This window comes from Neodiprion virginianus, chromosome 6, assembly GCF_021901495.1.
Source record: "Neodiprion virginianus isolate iyNeoVirg1 chromosome 6, iyNeoVirg1.1, whole genome shotgun sequence".
In the NCBI taxonomy this organism is placed as follows: domain Eukaryota; kingdom Metazoa; phylum Arthropoda; class Insecta; order Hymenoptera; family Diprionidae; genus Neodiprion; species Neodiprion virginianus.
The window spans coordinates 3330084-3357994 of record NC_060882.1 but is presented as its reverse complement, the minus strand read 5'-3'; the positions used below and the strand labels follow the sequence as shown (position 1 = coordinate 3357994).

At 42.8% G+C, this 27911-nt stretch overlaps 2 protein-coding genes across 6 annotated transcripts; one reads left to right on the top strand and one right to left on the bottom strand.

Annotated features, from left to right (window-relative positions):
- Positions 1 to 1306: 1306 nt before the first annotated feature.
- On the top strand, positions 1307 to 16743 carry LOC124308054 (paired mesoderm homeobox protein 2A-like). Of its 4 annotated transcripts, none has more exons than XR_006908903.1 (5): positions 1307 to 1761; positions 3564 to 4286; positions 8896 to 9089; positions 14461 to 15172; positions 16527 to 16743. XR_006908903.1 is itself a non-coding variant. In XM_046770377.1 (5 exons), the coding sequence occupies exons 3-5, from the start codon at positions 3932 to 3934 to the stop codon at positions 14875 to 14877; spliced, it is 966 nt and encodes a 321-aa protein (XP_046626333.1). In that variant the 5' UTR covers positions 1307 to 1592; positions 1670 to 1761; positions 3564 to 3931; the 3' UTR covers positions 14878 to 16410. The 4 variants fall into 4 exon arrangements, 3 of the variants coding, with proteins under 3 accessions (XP_046626333.1, XP_046626332.1, XP_046626334.1); XM_046770377.1 differs by lacking the exon at positions 16527 to 16743 and having other exon boundaries at positions 1307 to 1592; positions 1670 to 1761; positions 14461 to 16410; XM_046770376.1 differs by lacking the exon at positions 16527 to 16743 and having other exon boundaries at positions 14461 to 16410.
- A 1210-nt stretch (positions 16744 to 17953) lies between these two features.
- On the bottom strand, positions 17954 to 27524 carry LOC124308046 (muscle LIM protein 1). Of its 2 annotated transcripts, XM_046770363.1 has the most exons (9): positions 27368 to 27524; positions 26128 to 26252; positions 25087 to 25252; positions 22070 to 22190; positions 21013 to 21109; positions 20672 to 20756; positions 19614 to 19910; positions 19190 to 19510; positions 17954 to 19087 (listed from the first exon to the last, which is right to left on the bottom strand). In XM_046770363.1, exons 2-9 carry the CDS (start codon positions 26240 to 26242, stop codon positions 18811 to 18813), a joined length of 1479 nt encoding a protein of 492 aa, XP_046626319.1. In that variant the 5' UTR covers positions 26243 to 26252; positions 27368 to 27524; the 3' UTR covers positions 17954 to 18810. The 2 variants fall into 2 exon arrangements, with proteins under 2 accessions (XP_046626319.1, XP_046626320.1); XM_046770364.1 differs by lacking the exons at positions 17954 to 19087; positions 19190 to 19510; positions 19614 to 19910; ... (1 more) ...; positions 21013 to 21109; positions 22070 to 22190 and adding an exon at positions 22990 to 23581.
- Between the last annotated feature and the right edge of the window lie 387 nt (positions 27525 to 27911).

Below are 27911 nucleotides of genomic sequence, written 5' to 3'. Positions count from 1 at the left end.
ATCCTCAGCTCACCCTCCTATTGCCTCCTGCAGCTAAACTGATTATAGTCGAGCGCACGGCCCCTCCGTCTGCTTAATTAAATTAGAAACTTACAATCATCTAATGTTATGTGGACCTTGCCGCTTACTTTTGTAAGTACAACTGCAGGGCGAATTTACACCACCGAGTGGGTGGTCGAGGCTCTGTGTAGGTGTTCTTGCTTCTTTTAATATCGCAATGCTGTTCCGTAACGGTATGTACCTACTTAACCGTGAATCACTTTTCAGCGTAATTTATACATAATAATACATGTAATATGTATAATGCAAGGCATGCGTAACTTATTCGTTGATTGATTATTAGTTTTTTCATGCACAAGCAATTATTAGTAGACATTTGTGTAATTTGATTTTCATCAGACGATTATGTCAGAGAATATCTCGACGGTAAAATTGACTCCCAGCGATTTTTCACGCGACACGTTTAAAAATTTATCCTCACACTGTGCGCGATGCCACGGTCGTTTGATTGACTGCATCCGTTGATTAACGAACATTATTGGCATATACAGAAGCATCTGCATTGGTGGGAATATCATTCAGGTAGCGCTGTTCCATTGCGAGCTTTTATTTCACCTCTTGTTGCTCGTGTTTGCTTTCAGGCCGGCAATGCGGCTCACAATCAGAATTGAAATACGTTTCTGCGAACGGTGCTTATATTGTATACAATACACGTGTGCGTAGGCATGTGCGTATATATGTAGGGGTGTATGTAAATGGATTTTTATATCCCCCAACTTTCAAGGTAATTAAAAATTTCTTTATTTCGTCGATTAAAACGTTACATAACGGTGCGTTTGTGCAATCCAATAACAATATTGTGTTTTCACAATTACTAATTACATTTTGCATTATCTAATTGTTTCAGTAGAATATAACAATGTTATAACCGAGTCATCCGGAATCATGATTATTCAACCGTCTTAATATCAACAACAAACAACCTGTGTGGACTGGAAACCGGGATGAGTAAAAAAAAAAAAAAAAAAAACCAACTCAACCGTGCTTGGAACGGAGTAAATTGTAGACGTACAGCTCGATGAAGATGAATGTATTTCCCGAGTAGAAATCCGAACGGCGTCCAGAAATATTAAATTGTATTCCTACGGGGCGTCAAGTGGAGGGTGGAGAGCAGGAGGCGAGGCACCTAACCAATATTTAATCAACTTTGGAGGAGAATATTATTCTCCGGACAAATCAAGGACATATGTAGCAGACCGCCGGCGTCCCCTTTTCCGTTATTTCGGCGTGCATGTGCCAGCGCGTCTGAACGGCAGAAACGGAGCAATAGCAGCTAGAGAAGTGTAGAGAATTTTCGTGCGGGGAACCCCGGCCGTGGCGTGCGACGTGTGCCGCGGATCCCTAGGGAGGGGATTCCCTCCCCGGGTTACGGAGACTCGGGCAAGCGCAGGATACACGCGGGAGCGGCGATCGACTCGTGAGAACAAGTGCAATACAAGTGTCGCACCGTTCATCCCTTGGGATAATACCGAAGGTAGAAGAGCCAGAAGGGGGGGCGAGGAGCGTGTTTCCGTCTACCTTGTATACGTGCAGTAAAAAATTTTACGCTTTTATTTATCGTCAATTTATCGTCGAGCAAACAACTAAAGCGAGGAAAATTTCATTACAGAGACCTCGCGCATCTTATACGGATGGATATATACTACGGAACAATGAAAGCCTCGCCTCGTATAGTTTATCCTGCAGAAGATACACGATCAGGTATTTGTCCGTTGAAGATAGGCATACGTACGGACCTATGTAGGTGTACGGTTTGGATCGAAACAACGCCGCTCTTCGTGAACAAAAGTTTAGCTCAATTATTGACCGTATCGAACGTCGAATCTCCCGGGCGTACCGGGAGATCTTGCCCAATTGGTTCTGTACAATTTCACCCCCCAGTCGCAACACCGGATCTTTCGAAACTACCTCTTGCAGGTCAACGGTACGGTTCACTGATTTTTAGTACTAAATGTATTGTACGTGGGACGGTACATGCAGTTATTTATCGGAAGTTTATGCACTGTGCACGACCGGTTTTATCACAGGGTTTCTATAATACTCGGATCAAATTTCGCCGAGACGGAAATATAATAAGAACCAGTGAAAAGGAGGCGCAAGAAAATTATTTTATGCTTTTATTTTCTGACTGAATCAAAGAAGAAGAAAAAGAGAAAGAAGAAGTAAAAGAATAAGAAAAAGGCGGCAGGACTCGGGAGTGGATCGCATATAAATCATTCAACTCAGTCTTCAAATTCTGTCAATTTGTTAGAGTAGCTCTGGCATTCTGGGAAAAGAATGAACTTGGGAAATCGATACACATATCCCTCGAAACGGTGCCGGAGCGTGTGTAGATATGCATTCAAACTACTCGTAGTCCGAATACGCGAAACAAATTTTAGACATTATTCAGTGCATTTTATTAATTCTTTTCCGCACTACACGGAACCTTTCACGGTTATACTATACTTCGGGGAAAGTATAATGTACGTCAGTGATTTCGACCAATCGTCAAAAACCGAAGCTTCGTTAACACGTTCATTTGTCGCAAACGCATTGAGATTTGAAGGGCAAAGTTGTCGGATCTCTTACAGCCAGCAGTGTTCGATTAAAAAAAACCAATTCGGGTTCTCCCACGGAGCTTGAATTTGGCGACAATACCTACAGATGTAAACAAATTGTGTCACTAATTTACAATTTTCTATACGACCACGGAATCGCGCAAATGACGAAGGACCGCACGTGTGAAAAAAGTACAGAGTGACCGTAGTGTCGAATGATCGAAACTTGAAATAGAGAAAGTTCAGCCAAGTTTAAAAATTCTGAATCTTAATGACAGGATTATACATGCCGAGGTAAAGTGGCCTGAGTAGAATAACGACCGAATGCAGAAAGACTAGATAAGCGGAATCGTTCCGGTGGTTCAATACAAAGCAAAGGTTTTGGGTACCTGGCCCAGGGGTCACTTACTACAATTGATCGTAAAATCAAGGGTTGTTTGTTCAAAACATTAGCCGGCTTCGCCGTCGGATGATAGCGTTCATTTTACCATGATGGTGGTCGCGCACCTCCGGAGAAGCCTCGCCGCGTCGGCTCGCTCCTCCATCACTCCGTTTGTCGCTACGCGGAGGTCCTCCCGAGGGTGGCGGCATCCCCCAAATTCCCACCCCCGTTCCTGCAACGGGGGTTGGTGGGTGGAGGCGGGAAACGGTGGGCGGTCGGTGCCCGCTTCCCCCGGGGGTGAGAAGCCCGAGGGAGGGAGCGGAATGGTCGTTCGCCGTGGGTGCGGGGGTGGGAGCACCCCGGGAGCAGCGAATCCGGGGGCGTCGAGGGCCGCCGAAGCCATGCCGCTTCCACGTCGAAAGCCACGCCCTCGCGCACCCTTTACGATGTTATTGAATTAAGCTTATCATTTGATTTTGAGGAAACCCACCAGTCGGTTGTCTCGGGTGCTCTTAGCGGGACGAAAAACTTGGCTATCACGGATAATCGCAATAATTTGATATCGCCTGATCCGATTACAGAGCGAGAGTATACCCGTCGCGGGCGAATTGTACACCGCGAGGAGAGGTGGTGGGTTTAACATCTCCTCGTCCAGGCCGCTCGGCCAAGGTCTTGGCCTGGCCTTACACCGGGGCGCCTCTTACCTCGCGATACTCGCCGTCGACCCCTGGGTCTGCCCGTCGGGGCACCGGGTCGGCCTCGCCGGCCACTTCCGGGTCGCGTGTCGCGGCCGCAGTCAAGAGCCGGAGGCCCCTCCGATGGCGGGAAAAAGCGGCGAGAAAAAATAAGGACGGAAGGACGGAACGGCCAGAGTCCAGGAGGAGGTACGTACCCTGCATCGAGGAGACGAAGGAGCGGCGACATCCCGGGAACCGGAAGTGATTCGAGCATGGACTACTCTTATCTGAATCAAGCAGCGGCTGCGGCGGCCGCCGGTTTCGAAGCCTCAAGTTGCGCCCTCGCTGCAAGTGAAATGCAATGCGGATACGGAGACCTCAGCTCTTGCTCGCAGATGAGCCAGGCCGCTTATCGCTACACCGCGGCCAGGGCGGCCGGATATCCTGGCAACGCCGGGAACCCGGGAACCGGCGGTGCGAACCCCCTTGGGCCTCATCACGGCGCTCATCCTCATGCCCACGGGCATCACGGGGCCCACGCTACTCCGTGTTCGGTTATGGCCGCCCGGAGTCAGGATGTTCATCGACACGCTGCCTCCATATTTCCGTCGGCGATCAACCTTCAGGGTGAGTTTGAAAGTCTGTGTTTCCAATGTTTGTTTTACCCTACGTGCTCGCGTACCTTTGTCCAAATTATTGTTAGTTGGTGCGGAAAAAAATTATGCTTCCCATTAGCGTGTCAAAACGTTGACGTTTTAACTTCGGTAAAAAAGAATTTGTTCTTTTACCAGTTTGTCGCAGACACCGCGAATTTCACTCGGTGTCTGATATACGGAGAGGTATCTTTGTTTCGCTGATAAAATTATTTTCTGAAACCTGTCGTCCCCGCACGGATTCACTGTATTAGGAATATTGAAATACTTTGTTGTATACTTAAGTCGAATATCATATTTATATTTTACAACGGTAAACAAATATATAACTGTTTTACCGGAATAATCAATTTCTAAGCCATCGAATCACATTCTTAGCAATTCTCTAAGGTCGCTTATATTTCACACCTGTAAGAGATTCCAGTTTTTTTCTTACCTAAAAGCAGTTCCAATTGGTTAGATATCTATAAATAAATTCGGATATCATCCCAGAAACTTACGTTAGTTTCATATCGATAAATTATCAGTGTTTAAAGTCAAGTAATTACTATCAGATTGACTTACCTTGAAAGTATATCTAGACCACAGAATTATTTTTACAGAAATTCACGAATGTGACGATCTTTTTATACTTGCTTCGTTAAATCATGAAAGTCGGAAAATTTTCACAACGCGGATCTAAACGGTGAAAAGTGTAAGGTGTAATATGCATCTAGGTATAGCTAGGGATATTATACCTACCCCCGCATTTTTGGGAATGAGCCAAGTCTCAAACGTGACAGTCTTTTCACAACCTGGTTTTAAAAAACTAGTTTCAACTTTTCGTAAGAATTATATAAAAATACGTGTGAATGATAATCTTTTCAAATTCTTACGCAAACTGTTTCGCGTAAGCAATAAATCTGTCTGGTGTATTCGCGGCTGGGATTTTCGACACTACATTATTCCGCAAGTTTTGTTTGCTAAATAGATTGTCAGATGACAAAGGTGAATTTGAACCGTACGTCCTGAGAAGCTTGCAGACGTTCGTGAAACGTGTACATACATACACGTCATTTTTCGGACAGATCTATTTTACTTACGATTCAGGTTTCAGTTTACTGAACTTTTTATCTGTCGTTCAATCTCATATTAAGAATCAGTTAACACGATAACAATACAAAATTGAGAAACACAACGTGCAGCGACGGCTCAAGTACCGCTGGATAAATATAAAGTTACATGCGCCAATATTTCGATCGTCAATTTGTAGCTTATAGCGTAGTTCACAGCTCGCGTCATTCTGCACGGAATTATTTAATAATAAATTGATAAAAGTGTGTTAAAAAAAGCGAAAAAAAAAAAAAAAAACAACAAGGTGTTACTTGTGCGAAAAAGTGGCAGACAGCCAAAGCGACAAAGCGTCTGATTAAATTTCTGCAAAACGATTATACATACCTGCATATATTTTGCGCATAACAAATAAAATGTTTGCAATACGCGACTCGATCAAAGTGGAAATTGTTTTTTGTTTTGCAAAGATGATTCGTATCGGGCGAAATCAGGACCGAGAAAAGAAATGATTTTTCTTATTTGTTTTCCTGATTTGGCAAGCACTGCACCGGCTTATCGCGAAACGAGATTGGGGTTACGGTGAAAGAAAACTAGGGAGAAAAGTCTGGCTACACATGCGGCCAGTGCAGGTCCTGATTGTCGCATTGTTCGATTTATCCGGGGGTAACTTTGTTGCGGATTTTGATCACGTTCGCCAGAAGCGCGAATGTAATTTCCTCGCGAAGTAATACCGTTTTTTTTTTAGGTATTTAGGTATATTGAATTAAAATACAGCGCTAGGTTTTTTTTTTTTTTTTTTTTTTTTTTTTTTTTTTTTTTTTACAGCACATGGAGATTTGTTTTTATGCAAGATATGCATGATTACAGATTTGTGAACAATTCTTATGGAAAAATAAAATATAAACAATATAAAACTGAATGTCTAGTTATAAAGTGAACAGCACTAGTTTTAAACAAGACTTAAGAGACTGGATAAGACAAAAAGACTTGCGATATCTTTTTCTACTCTCTTTAAAACTTCTGTTCAATCCTTTTCTCTTTTACTTACGTAGCTTTTACTTAAATATGCTTAAAATCATCACAAACTACAAGTAGTGAGGGTAGATGAATATCTAAGTATCAACGCTCACATTAATACATATAATTAACAGAGAAATTGGAAGTCAACTCAAGCAGTACTAAGAAAACAGACAAAAAAAATGTATCAGAAAATTTACGTGATGGATTTTTTTTTAACGCTTTTCAGTTTAAACGCTACTCAGTTTTGTCAGGTGAAAAACATCGCAGGTCTTTGTAATCGGCGGATCGTCTTCGGTTTTAGCTTTTCTAATTCGCAATGCAAACAATACATGTGTTTGATTTTTCACCCTCGCATGTAAATATAACGTTGAAACGGAGCGCGACTGAATCCGACGAAGAAATATTTGTGTCGTTGAAAAAATATAGTTGGATCATTTCAAGGTCGCGAAAAATTTATTACGCGACGTGGGTGAGCTGTAGCTATGTGTAATAAAATGTATCGCGAATAGTTTCCAAATTCTATACTTATATTTATTTGCCATACTTTCTGCCAACGAAAAGTAAGCCTCACGTTTTCGATATTTCTGATTCTCCATTGTTTGACCGAGCAGAGATCACTCGATTAAATTTATGTAGTAATGTGAATAGTAAACGCGAGGAAACGTTTCAAGAATATACCTGAATTTCTATTTTTAAGACGAACACGAACGGCTTCTACTATATTTTCTTACCACGAAACTTGTGCCAAACTGTATTTCGATATAATTACGTTTGCAAGTTTATGTAGTAAACAGATTCGAGATTAAGCGTGCAGCCAACAATATCGTGGTTTAAGAATAACTGATTTAATATTGTAGTGTACGTTGTAGAAAATTTTATCACAGAGACGAGTTTTGCTGAATTGAGCATATTTATTTTTTCACTGCACATTAATTGAGCTTTACGTGGCGCTTCTGATTTCCACTATTCATTGATATTCTCTACTTCTGCCAAAATTTCTGAGACTGGTAATTCGACGCGATATAATTTATTGGGCAGTAACGGAAACACCTGGATCGTATTAATAAGACTGATTGTAAAACCTTCGTAAGTTTGTTTGCGAATTGGTATACTAATATTTCTCAACCTCATTAAAAAATGTTACCAACGACGATAACAGCAAGAACGCACGATGCGTATTAAATATCATAACCGCTATAAAAAATCTAATCGTAACCAAACGAGACGCGTGTAGTTAAATTATTTTCGCATATATACCTAAATAACCAAATCCGCGCTTCTCGCCCGTACACACTCATTGATAAATTACTAATTACCAAACCGCAGAACAAAGTTACCACAATTCGTAGGTTGCAAGATTTCTTACAAAACATGTGAGCAAATGGCAAAAGGAGAAAAACTCAACGAAACGGTAGTAACCGAATTACGTGTAGAAAGATTAGAAAAATATATACAGGAAGCAAGTGTACAGGGAAAAAGACAAGGGGAAGGGGGGGGGGGGGAGAGAAATAGTAGAAAAATAGACACCCATCCGTAAGAAAAAGGCTAATTGTAGGAAAGAAAAAAGCACCGGATTCTCGGTGCGAGCCACGTTCTTCTTCCATTCTCTGACCTCTTCCCCCCCCCCCCCCCTCCCCCCTTCCTCGTCCCATCAACCCTCTCTCTTTTTCCTCTCGCCATACGTCTTGCAAGTCCCACGCATTTTTCTTCCCTTCACCCCCTCCCCGCCCCTCCCCGCCCCCCGAAAGCTTTCTGATCCACCTCCAGCTTCGGGGACGCTCAACCCCGAAGGCGTCTTGCAGGAGTCGACGGTTATGCACGTCCCTATGGCTACCCCTAAGTTGGGGTGGGAGGGCGCGATTCGCGCGAGTAGCCAGCTTGCGACGCGGTGAAACAGTAGCGGAGAGACAAGATGGCAGTGAAAATCAATGGATGGCTCGCTCTCAGTCATTGCTATGGTTACGTCCCTCGCTCGCACAGCCCTCGCGGTCCTCACGGTCCTCTTCGCTGACTCTGCTCGAGCTTACAGGACCCCGTTACACCTCCATCCCTGACTGGTTTAGCCGCCGGACCGCGCGGTTCTCCCGCTAAAACTTTTTGTGCACACAAAAGTTTGCCTTGCTTTCAAACCTCCGATGTATACGTGTATGCATTATTTATACTGTACGTACATACATACATGTGCAATATGTGCATACATGTATAAATCTATGAAATTTACAGCAGAAAAAAATCGAAATGAATTGTAGTATAGATTATGGACTCCCTTATACGACGTATCTGATATACGCATTTAGCTCTGGAAATTTTGAAACCTTCATGCAACTCATTGGATTTACCAAATTCAACAGCTTGTCGTTTCGATTAACCCAATGAAATTCCGGTGCCGTTAACGTAATCGGTACAGTCTCGAGACGAGTATATATGCGATAAGGAACCAAATATATCTGTTATATCCACGGTTAGAATTAGCGATATTTTAAACGTTGAATATTTTGTTTTTCACGCAGGTGGTTTGGGGTACAAGGCCTACCCGGGGCACGACGGACTCGCCGAAAAGAGGAAGCAGCGACGGATACGAACGACGTTCACCTCGGCTCAGCTCAAGGAACTTGAACGTGCATTTCAGGAGACTCACTATCCGGACATCTACACGCGGGAAGAAATCGCGATGAAGATAGATTTGACGGAAGCTAGGGTACAGGTAAGAAGAAAAATTACGAGGAGGAGCGAGAGAGAGAGAGAGAAAGTTTTGTTAATTAATAATAATCGAAGTGTGCCGCAACTGACACGCTAAGAGGAAAAAAATATTTCTTTAAGAGGAAGTAAATATTTATTTGTCTCAATTCAAGATCTACTGGTCCAACATAATGTTTAGTCAATTCAAAAAATTTCTGTTAGACCAACAAAAGTATTTTGTTGAAGCAAGCAAGCATACCGTATTCGGCGCATTTAGTTGAATCAAACGAATATCACTTGACTCAAATAATCCTTTCCCTCCGCGCATTGATACAGGTATACAAAAAGCAGCTCTCGTACGGTTGCAGGGTTGTTTTTCTGTGTTGCGTTGTTGACGTTTATTTTCGAAAAGCTTTATAGTCGCACACTGCAGCGATAGTGTGTCAGAACCGTTGAACAGTTTAATCCGTCAAGTCGTGACGCGAAGTGCCCATGAGGACGAAAACGGGATGTAGTAATGCAATTACAACGACCACTCACCTCCCTTTAACGAAGAGGGAACGTGAGCGATAGGATGCGATGCGATACTTGGCTGAGCGAGGAAGCGAGGTGCGCGAAAATAATTACTCCTCATTCCTATCCCTCGGATGGATCAACTTTCTTTTCCCCGTGCACCGACATCTTATGCTAATCGTAAGTATCAATACTAGGTATCCTTTGATGCAGGGGGAAAAAAACCAATGTATCTGTAATCAGAATTAATTATCATTTAAAATATCTGGTCTTAGTCAAATGAATCTGGAACCAACTCGTTCAATGACTTATGATAATTGTACGAGCGAGATCAGCCAGCGGTTGCATTACCTAAATCATGCAGAACTCTGATGAGCTAAATTTAGCACGTCGAGTATGTTCTCGATCCGTGGCTATATTCAGACGAATTATCGTAATTGTTGCACGCAGGTTTCTCGGTTCTTGATCATTGCCTTGTATAACTCATTATCGCGTCAATCAACCTTCGACGAGTCTACACTTCCACTGCAGTTGGAAATGCGGATGAAACGAGACAGTACAGGCACCTATACGTTGTCAATCTATCCGCACGAGGACGACTCATCTTCAGTGTCCATCTATCTATTTATCCATCTATCCGTCGTCTAGACGCCGGTTCGAATTCTCCGAATGGGTTCAGTGTAAACGATAATTGTAAGCGATGCTCGAAGAAGATTACTACGGCAAGCAGTACGTGACCAGCTCCGTAGGCTATTATAATTAATTAGGCCTCGTAATTAACCCTGAAATAACAATCAATTTTACAGTAGTTTGCGGCTGCGGGGAAACCGCGCACCGACCGCGAAGGCAGGCCTCGAGTTATCCTTTGTTGCCGAGAATTTCCTAGGTAAGGATGAGGTGAGCCAAGCCTCGGGTAGGGTTCGGTTCGTTTCACGTCAGTTTGGCTCAGTCGGGTAGCCGAGTTTCGGCTTGGGGTTTCCCTTTGGCTTTGGGTTTCGCTTCGCTCTGGGATTCCCCCGTTTGCTCCTCATCGTTTCATGCAAGCTCGTCTTCTCCTTGGCTCTATTCAATTCTGCACCTCCGCGCTGGCCCGTTTACTCGATAAAATTTTCCACCATTCTTCCTCGCATTTTTTTCCCTCCTTTTACCCCGCCAACGCCGAGTTTCCTCGATCCGCCATCATTGGTTCCAGCACCGAAATCCGAAACCCGTCCGTTTCGCGAAATTTAAATTGAAAAGAACGTACCACCCTCAACCAAATTCAACCATCCATCCGATCAACTTCTCCTCGCACGCGAAATGTGGACCTACAGTTTCCAGCGTTGAACCCGGATCAACGTGCGCAATATATTTTCCATTCAGCGCCCCGGGATGTAAATATTCCGTGATGGGAACGCGTTAATGGATCATATAGTAAGTATATTGTAATTCGTGTGAATAGTATTCGAGTGACGGGGGTGATTCAGAACTATGTATGCGGGTCCATCGCAAAAGATGAGAGAAAGTCCGTACCTACCCCGCGGTATGCTTCGAACTGCACACGCGGCGGGGTGCGGACGGCTTTGAAATTGACGTAGTAGCTGGTATACGGAACAAACCCCTGCAACAGCCACGATGTCACGGTATACGACTTTCGGTCTTTCCGTGGGGGGACCAGCCCCAAGTCCCCTTGTTCCTCTCTAGAGACAATTGCTCACTTGTGTGCCTCCACGATGACTGCACTATCGTGTGTGTGCACCTCGTCTAATTAGCTGATTACACATCGAGTGAAGATATTAAACAGCATAGCTGTTATATCGAACAACTATTGAGTCTTCTCTTTTCAAGGTTCTTCAGATCACGATTAACATCGAATAATTTCAAGTATCTATTGGGTATAAATATGCCGCTCGTGTGATTGTACATTCTTTTTTCCCTCGCAAGTTCACAAGATCCTTGATCACCTTCAAAGCAGGTGTAAAGTTTATTGTTTATCCGCATTCTTGTTTTGACTCTGTATTCGTCCGATGATTAGTTATTAGTTGCGTAACGTTGCCCTTAAGTGACCTGTCGAGCGTTTCAGGGATAGAAGGTGCAAGTTTATTTCGCGCGGGGACGGAGACGGCGGTGGTGAAGGGTCGTGGGTTGAGGGAGCCGAGGATGGTGGGCTGATACACAGGGGGGCCATGCAGAAGCGTACCCTGGTAATTGCCGGAGCTATGTAGATCCACTTACAGTGATTAAAAACTGTCCTGCTGAGTATCATTTCGACCAGCACCAGTTCCCAGACCGAGCCCACCAACCGTCACAAGCAAACCCAGCAGCAACAGCCGCAAGGGTCCCAGGAAACGGTGTTTCTCATTTGACGAGGAACGCCGATTCAGAGACACACTTATTCCCCTATTTGCTAAGGGAGCTGCCGATGCTCTTTTCCATCAGATTCGACGTCCTTCAGCTGTCTTGATAGCGATCGTCGTTGAGTCAGAAATTGGAGTTACGATACGTGTGTTCCTATTGTTTTCAATGTTGTTTAAAAAAAAAAAAAAATGAAAAAATATACCAAGGTACTTGTACGATTTATTGACACGTTTAGTCCCGATTACTGACCGTTTCATTTTCCAGAATTTTAATTTCTGAACTAAGGATCAAACAGATAGTTACAACCAAAAAGGTCGATAATTGGTTCAGGGTCAATAACTGGTAGACGTACCTTAGTCAAGATTCCAGAGTAGTATCATCTCCAATATCGCGGTGTTCGTGAAATAATTACACGAATGGAATCACGTGTGTACGTACAGAAGTAGCTTTACGCAACGTATTGTAAAACGCCTGTACACAGATACGGCCTCGTAATTTGGCGAGGATAAGGCGTTAAACGGGATAATTTTCGCGCGTGAACATAAACTACATCGCTGTGCGTATATCATACCGACCGTGCCGCTGTATGAAAATTTATTATCTGGGACAGGTAAATTCGTCTTGCCCACCTTCCGCGAAGTGTTAACGTAGATTAATGCAGAATCGTGTAACTCTTCTAAATAACACCGCCGCGGCTATACCGTGCCGTTAGGTGTTAATTAAGATTCCAGGGTTGCGTGGCTGGTAATAATTGGCGCGTTCTCAATTAGCCGAAATTCCGTGATTTTTAGCTTACCGGCTCCCGTGTTGGCTGCTATATGTATACATACATACGCTCGTGTACGGAGTTCAATGAAACTGATTTCAAGCCTGCCGTTCATGCGCTAACCGTGACGGTGAACGCAAATACAGTACGATCTGTGATCGGCTTTTCGGATGGTAAAGAAACAGCAAACAAAAAAAAACAAAAATTCAAACACGTGTTAGTGGAGACGGAAATTTGGAAAATCAGTGACGTGTTCGTCGCGTGCGAAAGGGTCAAACCTGTAATTAACGAACGCGCGTATTTGTGCGTTCGAGCGAAACCGGGTAGATCAGAGTGAAACTGGTATACAAACGTACTCACCGTATCCCGCGATTCGACGAATCAACGTCATTCGATTAATGGGACGTGTTACAGAGTTTTCTAGACGGATCGAGCGATGGAAATAGTTGACAAGAAAAAAATGTTGAATTAATGTTGGTTCTTTATTTTCGCGTTTCGCTGTGTTGGAAGCTGTATCGAAATTCCAGCGTCGGATTTTGCCGCGACTAGGCGCGCAGATGTCGCGGTGTTTGCTTTGTTCATCGGAACAAGGGTCGGCGTTGAGCGTCACCCCAAATAAAGCAGCGATTAAATATTTATCCTCGGCAAGGACATCTGTCATCCCTTTCCGTCCCGACTCCTCGTCTTGTTACATTTTATTTAACCAAGTATTTGCTTAACATTAACACCCGAACGGTCCCAATCCCCGTCGGTCTTCATACACACACACGTGCCGTTGATACACTCTGCGACCTTACAGTGCAGACCACTGGCTATGCAAACATACGCATATGTCAACCCTGAGTCAATTTTAGGTCTTAGTTCAGGGTAGCAGGTACATAAATAAATTTACCGTCACGGCGGGTATTTAGCAGTGCATACGTTATATTATACACATACACTGTAAACTGTGATACAATTTATTCAATGGGTGCGAAGAGTTCGATAAGGGAAGTAAAAACGGGTGAAACGCGATAATAATTAATGTTGCAAAAAATTTTTACCATTCCACCACAGCCTCGCCGATCCGTGTAACAAGTACCATTTTCAACCCAAGCTGATTATGGAACAAAGCCGCGTTCGTACGGGGAATAGCTCGAGGTACGGGTAGCTGCAGGAGTTGATAAAAATCTAACAGCAGTGTTTGTCGTCCGGAAAAGGCAATCACGTTCATCATGCCGCTCGTTTTGGCTCCCCCTCCCCTGCCCCTCGTTCGGCATCATCCCCTTCTCCCCGAGAGCGGTAGCACCACCTTTCGACAGGTTTTCCGGGGGTGGCTGAGAGCGGAGTAGGCGGTATGGTACCTATGTACACGGAACTCTCCGTGTTCTGTACGTGCGAGGCCTTCGGGGGTGGAATTGAGGGGAGTAAAACCCCGTTACGCCTGGTCAGACAAACGGGAAAGCAAACAAATCCGCTACTTTAACATGCAGGTCACCGCCGCGTTACGTTTGTTTTATTTGTTATATACTATATTTTATTTGTCAAATAGAGCCAATTACGACGTTGCATGTGTATGTGGGACAGGGGCGGGGGGCGGGGGGTTTGGGGGTGGGAACAAACCGGAGAGAATCGCGGCATCCGTGATGAACACCAATCACCGGGAGTTGTTTTTTTTCCTTTTTGCACGCATTTAATTTCCATAAATTTTCTATCCTGATGCGGCGACTCGCGCGACGAGGATTGTCGTTCGACATGATCGACTCGTTACTGAATTCCGGTGAAATATTGGTGCTTCCAGGTTTGGTTCCAGAACAGACGTGCCAAGTTTCGGAAACAGGAACGTCTCGCTCAGCAGAAATCAACCGGGCAAGGTGGAGTCGGGGGTGACAGCGGCGCCTCGAGCCCGGTAGCGGGAAGTGTCAAGACCGAGGGACGCTCCCCAAGGAGCCCGGCAACTCCGCCGGTGAATTCAAACAGCGTCCACTCAACCGCGGAGGTTAAAACGATCTCGAATTCGAATTTGGGAAATTCGAAACAGTCGAACGACGGAACTGGAAATTTGCAGTCCTCGCCGATCGTTCGTAGCGGTGGCGGGGGTGGTGGTGGGGGCGGGGGCGGCGGGGGATGGGGATCCTGCAGCCCGAGGCCGTTCTCCGCAACCCTGCCACCCTACCTCCTGGATCCACTCCCTCTAAAAACTGCAAATCTTTACTAATCCAAGATCTACCGGCGAGGTGTAATCGTAACGGTTTTTGTAAATAGATGTAACATGGTGAACTCCGGGATGAAGGATCAGAGACGGTTGTCGGGGGTGGATACACGACGTTTGTTGCCTGAAAATTTCACACAGAATCGCGATCCTTAACTCGAATGAAATAATACTGGCGTTCAATTACACTGTCCGATACTCATTTTGCATCGCTGATAGACGTTCGCGGTGACGGGGAAAAGATTAGAAACAGAGTGCACGGAAGTTGCGACGCTTCGTTAAACTCGGAGAAGTGCTCTTGGTAAGTATCGTCGACGATTCAACCGAGGAACTTGTGAACCTACGGTATTCTCTTTTCTACGTGAAAACTTTACTCCGAACCCCATGCATCGTGGGTAGTCGCTTCTCTTTGCAGTCATACCGCGACTTTCCCTCTCTGGGGTCAGGCTACGCCACCACGTGGCTTGTTTCACTTTTCGATTCTCTCTCCCTCCCTGGTTCAATCGCTTGAGTGAACAGTAACCCTGACGGTTTAACCGCATAACACTGCACAGACACTGCAGCAGACTCCATAAAGCTGTCATGCCCCTAAACCCAGACCCAGTTCGGTGCGAACGACGGGTATGTGTTTATATTTGCAAAGGCTGAGCATTGATCGCTCGAGGAACCGGTTCAATACCATTTAAAACACGTTTCATTGAGGGGAGTCAATGATTTTACATCACTCTTGTACCTACTAACAAGCGGTGTTTCATCTTTCAATCTACAAATTATGCGTTCGAATTTCAATACCAATTATTTCGACATTCGGATCTTTGAGCGGAAAACTTCCTTCCAGCCAATTGTTAAGGCTAACAATAATGAGCCGTCCATCGGTCGATCGGTTGATCACGAAATTCAGCTGCGGTTGTAGATCGTTAAATTAATTTCGATGTTTCACACTTTTCACGGTCTTACAACTTCCCTGCGGAAAATATCGCTCGGGTCTACCGTTTGTTGGAATAAACGTGCACGATTATAGAGACTTGTGGTTTCCAATTTCGCGTGCAATCCGTACAACTTAGATTGCACGTAATACGCAGTTCCTTGCGGGTAACTTTGGTAACTAATGCGCTTAAGCGTATACATGTATAATATAGACGCAGTGTTCGAATGAAAATAAATCGCTCAAACTTACCGTCTGTCTCTAACACGATAATTGGACCGGGTTTGTAAAACGGAGACAGTCTTCGTTGTTAGAAGCAATAAAAGCCTACCTTCCGAGTCAAAATTGATACCGAAATCAAATCGCAGTTATGTATTTATTCGAATCTTAGACGAAAGAATCAATATCCTCAACAACTGATAGTTGCAGAAGATTTCAATGATCGTCATTACGGCAATCGATCACTTGATCTGGCAACCGACTCTGAACAATCCTGCAGAATGATTCCGTAATAAATTATTGTTAAGAATAAATATTACTATATCATTATGTGTGACTGGAACTTGTACAGTTGTTGCTATAAATATATAAAATTAGTGTTTTACACCACATCCAAATTAATTACTTACCTTGTCTCAATTTAATAAGTCGCACAGACAACCGTGAGTTCCTGTTTGCTTATTATCGATTGTTCTAATAACTTTTGTATTTTTTTTGTTTTTTTTTTTAGGTTCTCAGTATCGTCGAAAATATACCATTCGGAAGGCAGACTGAGTAATTTCACAATCGGAGAGACGATGAATTCTTTTCATGTGTACCCTAATTTGTTTTCTCTTTGTTTCATCGGAGTAGCTGAAATTCAGGTAAATTTCGCTCAAGTTTATTATTTATTCATATTTCCACTGGATTGTTGTAAGGTTGCATATTGAAAAAAGTCCGTTGAATGTGTTTTTTTTTCTTTCCATCTTTTTTAATAGCGGGCGTGTATTAAAAAAATTTGTTGAAAAAATGTCGGATAGTATGTACCAAAAATTACATATACATGCATCCGTATACACGTAGAAAAACGGAAATTTTAACAAAATTTTCGTTCTGTTTTCCTGTTTAAATCAAATATAAAAAAAATAAAAAAATTCGTAACAAGAGAAACAAAACTCGTCATTTCCTGCCTGACAACACTTCAATTTGTCTCCCTAAAAAACCAACAAACAACAAAATGCGTAAACATATACAATGTACGGTGGCTTGGAAGAATATAAAAAAATTAAAACGAAAGAAAACCATACTAAATAGATTATAACGATATTTGACGACCAAAGCAGAATGAACAACGGAATGTCGGTGCAGCTTTATCGTTAAAAAATGATTTATGCAACGTCATACTTTGCAGCTGATATTGCAGTATTATAATAGATGTATACGTATATGAGATAAGAATATTATATATACATATATATTAGACTGGGCCAAAAAAAACGAAGAGTTTTTTTTTTTAATGGTACTCTAAAAACATTGTTTATGATGACAAATAAAAATTATCCTTAAAGTTTGAGCCCTTAATATTAATATTAAGGGGTGTATCGTTACAGCTATTGATTTTTTAACAGTTACCGCATTTTTTTACCCAAAATCCGTCAATTATCAATCTATTTTTCAAAAATTTCATCAATCTATATTTTTGAAGGAAATTAAATTTCCTACAAAAAAGCTCTCTTACTAAATTGACGTAGATCGAGCCGTTTCCCTGTAATCGTGCCTTAAAAATTGATTTGTTTTTTCAAATTTTTGTTTGAATTTTCGATTCTTGTAATTACCAGAAAAATCAATATTTTCATAGATAAAACCATTATTTTTGTGGGAAATTTGATGCTCTGCAAAAAAGGTCTCTTAACATTTTTCATGAAATTCACTCCTTTAAAAGTTATTCGACATTGAAATTGTATTCAAAAGTAATTTCAATGTCGAATAACTTTTAAAGGAGTGAATTTCATACAATTTCAGGATAATTTTTATTTGTCGTCATGAACAATGTCATTACAGTACCATTAAAAAAAAAAATTCTTCGTTTTTTTTTGGCCCAGTCTAATATATATACACATATGTGTATACATATATATATATATATATTACATGCGTATACATATAATGACGTATGTATTAATGATTTCAAAAAATATTTATTTAAAATAATATTTCTCCCTAAGTCGAAATTACATAATAAATATATATGTCGCGACGAATTATACACGTGTGTAGGTAGGTATGTATATAGCGATACAGAAAGTGTTATTATGTGGTGTATGTGTATATATATATATGTGTATATATATATATATTATTGATGTGTGTATGAATTGTTGTACTTGCAGAATTTGTGTCTATAAATTCGCATACTAATAATATAATGATGGTGGTAGTAGTAGTAGTAATAATAACAATAACAATAATAATAATAATAATGACAATAACAACAACAATAATAGTAATACTAATAATAATAATAACGACAACAGTGATATCGTGCAAGTAACTGTGATGTGTATACAGACTTTCGAATCTCGTAGTAGTAGTGCGGTAAGAAACAGTAATGACACAAAACAAAAGTATAAAAGAAAAAAAAAAAAAAAAAAATTATGAAATGGAAAGAGAACACGTAACGTTAATAATTATTATTCATTAGTTGCGTTCGCCATCAGTGTCCAGCTGGTCGTTCGTGCGTTATATTACATATATATCCATGTATATAGGATACACTTCAATGATTATCATTATCATTATCATTATCATTATCATTATTATTATTATTGATATTATTATTGTTATTGTTATATAATTATCGTTAGTTTCGTCCCTGCTTATTGTTTCTCACTCAATCGGCAGGTATTTGTATAATCTTGTTTATCGACCTCCGTCGCCATTGTCAGCATATACTTAGCTTTTTCGTCCTTATATAGATATAGTTCTTCCGTTTCGAATTAGAGCCAAGCAAGATTCAATCCGCGCAATCTTGGACCTTAGGCCATGGAGAGAGTACCGGCACCCATACCGAAGCCGACACCCTTGGGACCGAAGTTTCTTCCGTAGCAACTGCGGCAGTAGATATCGCCGTCAGGTCCGTCGTTGAGGTTCGTCGAGTCGAGGGAACGACGACAATCCGCACAGCTGAAGCAACGCTTATGCCATACCCTGTTCTTAGAGATCATTTGTTCAGCGGCATAAACGGAGTATCCGCAGCGCGAGCATCCGTTTCCGTCGGTTCGCTTTTGACCAACCTTCGGGTTTGAGTCGATGCTGAAATTGTTTTTTTTATTTGTTTTTTTTTAATTAAAAATTGATTTCTCTTTCATTTACTGTACAACAAACTGCCAAGCGTTATCCGCGGAATCGACTTACTATGACGGTGCGCTATCACCGTTCGTTGACACGAGAGTCGGAGTGTGTCCAAATCCAAATCCTTTCGGGCCAAAGAGTTTGCCGTAGCAGGAGCGACAGTGGATTTCCTTGTCGGGACCGTCGCACGCCAGCATCGAGTCCAACGGTCGGTGGCATTCGGCGCAGTTGAAACATTTCTTGTGCCACATCGTTCCCTTGGCGAGCTGTTGTTCGGCCGCGAAAACCATTCCGCCGCAACGCGGGCAGCCCTGACCTGCCGGTGCCTTGATCGAGGTAGTGTCTGGGTTGTAGAACGGACGACTGGAGGAGATCTCGTCCTCGCTGTAAGGATGAGGGTGGTCAGCAATATTGACATATTGACGAGGATACGGGGAAGCAGCCAGGGAGAAGGTCGCGGCCTCGGGAATTTCATGTCAAAACTCACGTCAGACCGTCGGTCTGGAGGAAACCAGATCCGCAGGCGAAGCCGTAACCGTGTGGTCCCCATTTCTTGCCGTAGCAAGTCTTGCAGTAAATGTCTTTGTCCGGACCGTCGCAGGCGATGATGGAGTCGAGAGTCTTGCTGCAGTCGTGACACTTGAAACACTTTCTGTGCCATTCGCTACCCTTGGCCAGTACCTGCTCAGCGGCAAATACCACGCCTCCGCAACGTGGGCAACCCTTGCCAGGTGGCGCCTTGATGATGGCCGTATCGATCACGGTCGTGCGGGGAGCGGCGTCGCTGTACGTTAAAGATCATCCGTTGCAGACTATCGTTTGCGGTACGAAGCAATTAGCGGTGTTAATCGTAAGCTACATTCAAAGTTCACGGTTCAACTCGAACACTGAGGGAGAGAAGGACGAACGATCGATCGGTTCGACTACTACACAGGTCTTGTCGGAGGTGAAATTTGACGCTGCGACGTCATTCTCACACGAAGATGTGCCTGAATGAAGTCGCGATGACGTAACGTATGTACCTTCGAAGTATCCCGTGTACATAAACGTGACACGATTGGAAGCCGAAGACAAGGTGAAGGTGAAAACGAAAGCCGACGAGTAAAAGTGACGAAGGTAATAACAATGCAGGGTACGTGGATTGACTTTGATATGAGAAAAGAGACACTGCACGCGTTATTCCGTGTGTAAACGTCGTGTTAAACGAGACGGTACAGAGACGACGAGGTGTTATAGGTGAGGTCAATTGGCGGTATTAGCGACAGCGGCAACAAAGCGTTAGAGAGCAGAGGCACGAGGGAAGATTAAGATCTGAAGTTGAGGCGTACCCCTCGTCTTCGATATCGCACTGCAGGCCTAGCCAAACTACTCCAGCGTGACCGATACCGCGCGGTCCAAATTTCTTCGGATAGCAAGCTGTTAAGCAGATATAAGCGCATCATATATAGTCAGTGTATAAAAGCTGAGGGAGGTGGATTGTCTGTTTGTTTTTTTTTTTTTTTTTTTTCAAACATTATTCAGATCCTTCCTCAGCCAGCAACCCACCCGTTGGCATAGCAGTCACTTTGAAGAGCGCCGCCACCCTGACCGTATCCGTAACCCTTCGGACCATATTTCTTGCCGTAGCACACTGAAGACAATACAGATTAAGGTTTGCTTTTCTTGTCAATACTTCGTCGTCAGAGATACGACGTCGCGTTAAACATCCGTACACATATTGATCGCTACTTTCTTTGTTATATGGACTTGTTTCGCCATTTTTCAACGGTAACTTATTACCAACGTTGGACATTCAACGCACAGGCACACGGACGGTATGTTCAAATTTGCAATATCGTGTATCCTCGACGAAGCGAAGCTGAAGCATCAACTGGGGATCTTCTTACCTTTGCAATAAATATCTTTGTCGCGACCTTCGCAGCAATTGACAGAGTCCAACCGTTTCGTACAGACGGAACACTTAAAACATTCCCTGTGCCATTGCTACATGAGACACAAACGGAATAATGATTGTTAGTCACTGAATGTCCAATTTTCGGGGGGCTAGTTGTGATCAGAAGATACGTATGCGTATTAAATCGGTACAATGTCGTTGTTGTTAAAACTTTTGGCTCAGCTACGAGGGTTTGTCGGTGTTTGTTTTTTCTTTTTTCTTTTTTTTTGTCGCAGTTTTTCATTGATTATGTACCAGCCATACAACGATCATGGAGTTGACAAATTTCACGGACTTGATTCGTGCGGTTGTGATTAGTTGATAAGAAACTGCCTGTCCGCAGCTCTTGTACGATGGTATTTATTTCACAGTCGTTGGATTTTTGTGTTTCAATTCCGCATTCTCGTTAAGAATATTAATCACACAGAATTGTTTTACCGAGTATTACTAAGATAATTGATTAGTCGAGATCTATAACGTATACGTGTAATATACAAATTACGAATATTAAATATATTCAAAATAAAAAAATTAAAATTACAGGACAACGGGGGATAGTATGTGAAAGAAACTTTTTGTTTTTTTTCAAAAAAAAAACAAAAAAATACGGGCAATACAAAACGAATACGACGTGTGAAATAAAAAAAAAAAACGCGAACGACTTGAGTCCCAGTCGTCGTGACTGCGTACGATAATACAAGTTAAACGAATCACGGTGTACATAATGACGTGAACATTAGAAAAAAAAAAAAAAACGGACAACCGAATATGCAGTACTACCTCTACAGTAAATGTCTCGATCTGGTCCGTCGCAATGTAGGGTAGAGTCGAGGGTGCGCTGACAGATCTTGCACTTGAAGCATGCCCTATGGTAGCCCTGGTCACAAGAAGTGATAACAACAACAAGACCGTATGAGTGGACGGCGTGGTTTTTCTTTCTTTCCGATCTCTAGCGGTCCGCATAGCCGGTTTTTCAACGATTTTCGATATTTTTCTATTCGTCTACTTACCCTTCCGCGTGCCAGCATCTGTTCGGCAGCGTAAACGTAGCCCCCGCATCGCGGGCAACCCTCGCCTTCGGGAGCCTTCGCTATGGCGCGTGGTTCCAGCACGGCCTGAGATCCTCGAGGGCTAAAAATACAATCGTCTATTGGTATTTCACATCGGCGAGGAATTTCTCGCGTAAATATGGTAAAAAATATGCGCGTCACTTATACGTGTGCCAGATATCAAGCCAAACCTCGCGATTGCGGTAGGACGGTTTTGTTTCAAACTCACTATTTCTCCACGCCTTGTTATACCGACTGACGTCGTGTTTGTTCTCATTTTTTTTTTTTGGATTTAGCGAGATTTGACTTGGTTCAGGCTTGATTGGCAAACAAAGCAAGTATCAACAGATTTTTCTACGGAAGAAGAAGTAGAGTAACGGGACGAAGAATATGAGACAAGGAATAGGATGTGTGATATTAGAGTAGCGAGATGTGGTAATTGAGAAATGACAAGACGCGTGTAACAGCGAAAAAAAGTGGACAAATAACAGTTTCAGAAAATTAAGTAAAAACTCAACGAACTCTACTGGTGAGAAAAAAAATCCAACATAGAAAAAATCAACTTTATAGCCGAAACAGCGAAAACCATGGAATCAAACGAACAAAATGAAAAAAAAAAGACAATAAATAAATGAAAAAAATATGCAGCTCATTTTTGTAAAATGAAAAAAAAAACCGGATGTATCCCATGTATTTTGATGATATCCGGTGTGTAATTATATGCACTGCGAAATTTACGTATATCGATTGGGTTATGCAACATTAGAATTATCTTCGTGCTGCAGCGGTCCTAAAATAAAGCCTGCACATGCGTTTGCGATGCGTTAATAAACGAGGTGACGTAAAAGCTGCGGATATTCGGGCGAAGTGGGTGTAACGAGTTTTTTTTGTTTTTGTTTTTTATTACTGGTTACTGTGTTAAAAAGAGATCCCCAACCACGCGCGATACGCTACCGCCGAGCCCAAGAGGATAGCCGAAAAGCAGAGCTGATAATTACAGAGCCAAACTAAACCCGTCCAAGGTTGAGCTTAGCTGCAGTTATATAGCCGAGGCGGTTGGCCGATTGGGCAGGCGGGCAGGCAGGCAGGCGGAATTGTTAGGGGTCGGTTAAGGGGTTAATGTGCAAATGGTGTAACATGTACATTGCGGCAATGGCGGTGGTGCCGATAGTGAAAGAGAGAGAGAGAGAGAGAGAGAGAGAGAAGTGAGGAACGAAAGAATTTCCAGGGATGAGAGAATAATTCGTGATACGGTTGCAAAGGGGTGAGAGAAAATGTTTAGAGAATAAGATAAGATGTTGTTACACGGGGGCCGCATGCAAGCAGGAGAAGAGAGTATAATAGAATATACAGGCGGGCAAAGCAAAGCGTCACGCGGGCGCAATACTCGGTTGCTCACCATATAATCGCGTGTGTGCGTGTGTGATCGAATATATCAATGGCTGAATCCCAAATGGCTTGAACTCGGCGGGGCTGGCGGGGAGAGGGGGGTGACACATCACATATTATCGCGACAGTGTTTCACATTTACAGTGGTTATTTATTAATTAATAATAGCACTTATTACAGATGGTACAAATTATCCTAATTCTAAAAATTATTACTTTATATATTCATACTGAACGTAGAACTTTTAGGCGTTGCCGGTGGGCAAAGAAGGAAAATATTAAAATTTATCTTTTCTTGTTGTTCGTTTTTCGTTGTTGTTTTTTTTTTTTTTATTTCAGTAAAATATCTCCACCGTTTAAGGAAAAATATGCGGGTCTTCTTTTGTTTTTCTTTATCCTTGTCAAGTTTTTCGTACCAAGATATAAGTGTGTTATACATGTATAATCTGACCGAGAGACGTTTTTTTTTTTCTTTTTTTCTTTTTTCTCTTTTCGTACGAAGTTATATAATTAATTATCATCGTTACATCTCGACGAAGTGATGGTATTCTTCCGAGATATTATGAAGAACACGATTGAGAAGATGAAGAAGAAGAAGAAGAAGAAGAAGAAGAAGAAATACAAAAATTTCGTTCAAGAGGACAAAAAAAAAAAAAGAAAAAATAAAATGTGAGAGAAAAAAAAGAACAAAACAAAATTCGACGAATCAAAAAAAAGTATACAGAGAGAACAATCGAAAGAAACGTAATACCTGTATTATGTATTATTATATTATTATATTGTATAATAATTATAACACAAAATGTTTTATCAAATTGGATGGTGATAGGTAAAATTAAGAGAAAGAATAAAACGGAAAACTGGTGTTATACGTTTGAAACTTTTGGCGGTAGTAGTGGCGGTGGTGGTGGTGGTGGTGGTGGGGGTAATATAGAATATATATGTAGAGATTTGGGGGGGGGGGGGGGGGAGGACATGCGGTATTCCTCAATTTGGATACAATTATTTGTCAGTCGTTTATATATATATATATATATATATGTATGTGTGTGTATAAAGGTGTAAAATTATATGTCAAAACTCATCGTCGTGTGCATTATAATTCCGTGCAGAAGGGTTAATCTGCGGGAACGCAGCTACATTAAAATATGTATAAGACATATATGCATACATATATAATTGCAGAACATGTATGATGTATATTATCGTATGAAAACAACAATATTCATCAAGTGAGTACATACTGCAGTATATAATATATATATATATATATATATATATATATATATATATATATATATAATACAACTTCGTACGATGATGTTTAACGAGATATGTAACCATCAAGAAAGAATATCACATGCACGTTTGTTCTCTGTTCAGTGTCGGTGTGGTGTTGTTGTTGTTGTTGTTGTTGTCACTGTAACTTTGGTGTATTTTTTTAATTTTTTTTTTGTTGTTTTCTTTGTTGTTTTCGTTTTTTGTTCTCGTGGTTTTGTTTTTTTTTTCTAATTGTTTTGTTTTTGGTATGTACAGGGGGACCTCGAGATAGAGAGATGGTTCTGGGGTAGGGAGGGCGACCGCACTCACTCGGAAGTCTCCTTCAGGTGTTCACCGGCGTCCATGGACAAGCATCCGGCACCACCACCGAATCCGTAACCCTTGGGGCCAAATTTACGCCCGTGGCAGTTCTTGCAGTAAAGCTCGTTCTCGTGCTCGGAGCAGTTTGTGGAGTCGAGCAGTTTACTGCAGAGGCCTGCAATCCAACATATACTCGAATTCAAGTTATGACTCTGATTCGATTCGGCGATTTTCATCGCGACCACTAATTCGTTTCTTCAAACGTTACGGAACTCTCGAGAGCTTGCGAAGCTTTCGCCTACCTTGCGTTAGAAAATTTATAAATTATCGTTAGGACGAAGTTTGTGACGTTTAGGAAAAACCTTTACTTCGCACCTTTGGGAATGTCGGAAATTTAGTAAACCAACTGCTTGAATTCATCTTATTTCGATAAACCGACTCCTTCAAAGTTGTTCTAAAATTGCGTAATTACGATTTTTTTTATGCCTTATTCTTCGAAATTATTGTCCAATTGTGGTTTTGATCGGTTGATCGATGAGAAAAAGAATCGATAAATAATCGGTAGTGAAATTCTCGTCTCTTATGGACGTTTCGCTTTGCTCCTCTGCGTCGTAAAAATTTTACGCGATAGTTGAAGAATCTTTGAAACGAATCAGGGCATTATAAACTTTTACGGAATTGCACTTAACGATTGCCGTTATCTCGAGTAAGAAATCGTTACCTTGTTTTCGTTTTACGATCACAGAAGTAAACATCATCCATACGAGTAACTCGGATATTTCTTACTTTACCGCACAGCCTCGGACTACGGATAAGTGCAACGCATATGATTGTCGTAACCTGCAGCGTAAATTAGTCCCGAATCTTTGTCTCCTGACCTTTCATTGTACCAGGCGCGAAACCCTCGATACGTTTGAGTAAATATCTTTGACGAAATTGATCGCGTCCCGCATTGGATCCGGCTGTTCCCCAGGTCTTTACAGACTTTGAACCACCTCGCGTTGTTTTTCCACTCTCGGGTTTCCTACAACTATTCGTGCATATACTCACCGCACTTGAAGCACATCTTGTGCCATTTCAGTCCACCGGCGACGCGTTCCTCCGCTGCGTAGACGGATTTGTTGCACTTGGGGCATTTCGGGTGTTCGACTGGCTTGAAAGGCATTTTGCTTATTCTGAAATGTGAATGATATAAAAGATGAGTCGTCGTTGCGTCATATTTCCGTATCGCGTCGATCTGTTCGAACCGTTGACCAATAAACCGCGCCGCGTTTACCACGGCGCAAAATTCCGCTCACAATCTTGCGAGTAATTGCTAAACGAGCCGGACAAGCGATTCGCGTATCGCTTCCCTTTCATCGTTGCAGGTTATTTTTTCTAGAGGCTAAAAAAAAAATGTTTCCCAAGTTTACGAGTTTTTCCGTTACAGGTGCTACCCCAGCATCGTGAAATTTAAAGGTAAACACAGTATTTTACAAGGAACGCGATACCTCTGTGCAGATGGCATGGACCAAAGGGGGAATTTGCCGGTAAATTCGCCGGGCAGCTGCCGGCCGTCGGCAACCGGATCTATTTCCGTAGATACGGGCTATAGTATCGGAGGAAAGCTAGGGATGAAGATCGAAGGAGGTGCGGGAGCGCGGCGCTTTGCCGGACGCCGTTGGGTGTGGGCTATATTTGTTACGGCGTAGGCCAACGTCGGCGTCGTAACCCGACGACGCCGTATTAGGGAGCGGACGGGCGTCGCGGCGCCCACCTACCACCCCCCTCCCCTCTTTGCCCGATTGACGCGTCCTAGTTAAACCCCCGAATTCCCCCTTCCTTCTTTTGCGGAATCGAAAATAAGAATATGAACGAGTGTGGAAGTGTGCGGAGGTCCCGGCTCTTTTCTTCCGCGCACTTTCGTCATATGTATGTAAGACGTACGTATCTGTGTACGAGTATAATAAACGTATTAACGGATGAGCTCGCGAGATATATAAGTCACGGTCTGTAGGCATAGTCGATTCAGTGGCATTGATAGGAGGCCACGGTCCACCACCGATCTCCCGCATTTCTCCCTTCTCTTTCTTCGCACTCTCGACGTTACGTACGTTGCCTTCCTCCGTTACATGTACTTTATCATACCGCGATATATGAACCGCGAAGGCTGCATGTTCGTTTCTTCGTACGAAGATGCGACGTGCGACACCGATTAACGGAAAAATCGACTCGCTCGTACGACGATGATCAAGCGAGTCGCCCAGCGACTTGGTATATTCACTTTCGGTCTTTACTCTTTACTACTCACCACTATGTTTCGGCTTAATCGGTCGAAGGTGAGAGTCGTGGAGTTCGCAACACCGTAACACTCTACACCGCACTAATACTGGATTCGAATGGCTGATCCGGCGCGGTGCGAGGCCTAGTCATACCAAGGTTTGCACACGGCACGTGCATCGCTAGAACGATGGAGATGACGCCGGCGGCGGGGCGTCGGCCGTCGTCGGGGGTGCGGATGCGGGGAATGCGGGCTCCGACGACGTGGAGGCGGAGGAGGCGGCAACGGGAACCGGCCGCTATCGTCGTGAACCGGCCTGGCCTATGCAGGTCCTCGTTCCACGCCGTTCCAACGCCGGTGGAACCGCCGGCACACTCATCTACTATTAATAAATTCTTGCTCAAATATCTATTTTTAATCCGGGGGATGTGTATAAATGCCTTAAATCCCGCTAACGTATTATAATGAGATCGGTACGATAAATATGGACGGTGGTCCACCTGCCCGACAAATACCTTTCTTTTCGATTCGTTGTTTCTCCTTTTTCGTTTTTGTCTTTTTATTTCTCTCTGAT

What these genes read in the sequence shown, in the direction of transcription:
- LOC124308054 (XM_046770377.1), top strand. Translation starts at nt 3,932, where the DNA reads ATGGACTACTCTTATCTGAATCAAGCAGCGGCTGCGGCGGCCGCCGGT. An exon ending in GTCGGCGATCAACCTTCAGG is followed by an intron (nt 4,287 to 8,895) that starts GTGAGTTTGAAA and finishes TTTTTCACGCAG; the next exon opens with GTGGTTTGGGGTACAAGGCC. An exon ending in TGACGGAAGCTAGGGTACAG is followed by an intron (nt 9,090 to 14,460) that starts GTAAGAAGAAAA and finishes TGGTGCTTCCAG; the next exon opens with GTTTGGTTCCAGAACAGACG.
- LOC124308046 (XM_046770363.1), bottom strand. Translation starts at nt 26,242, where the DNA reads ATGCCTTTCAAGCCAGTCGAACACCCGAAATGCCCCAAGTGCAACAAA. An exon ending in CAAGATGTGCTTCAAGTGCG is followed by an intron (nt 25,253 to 26,127) that starts GTGAGTATATGC and finishes GTTGGATTGCAG; the next exon opens with GCCTCTGCAGTAAACTGCTC. An exon ending in AGTGACTGCTATGCCAACGG is followed by an intron (nt 19,911 to 20,671) that starts GTGGGTTGCTGG and finishes TTTAACGTACAG; the next exon opens with CGACGCCGCTCCCCGCACGA.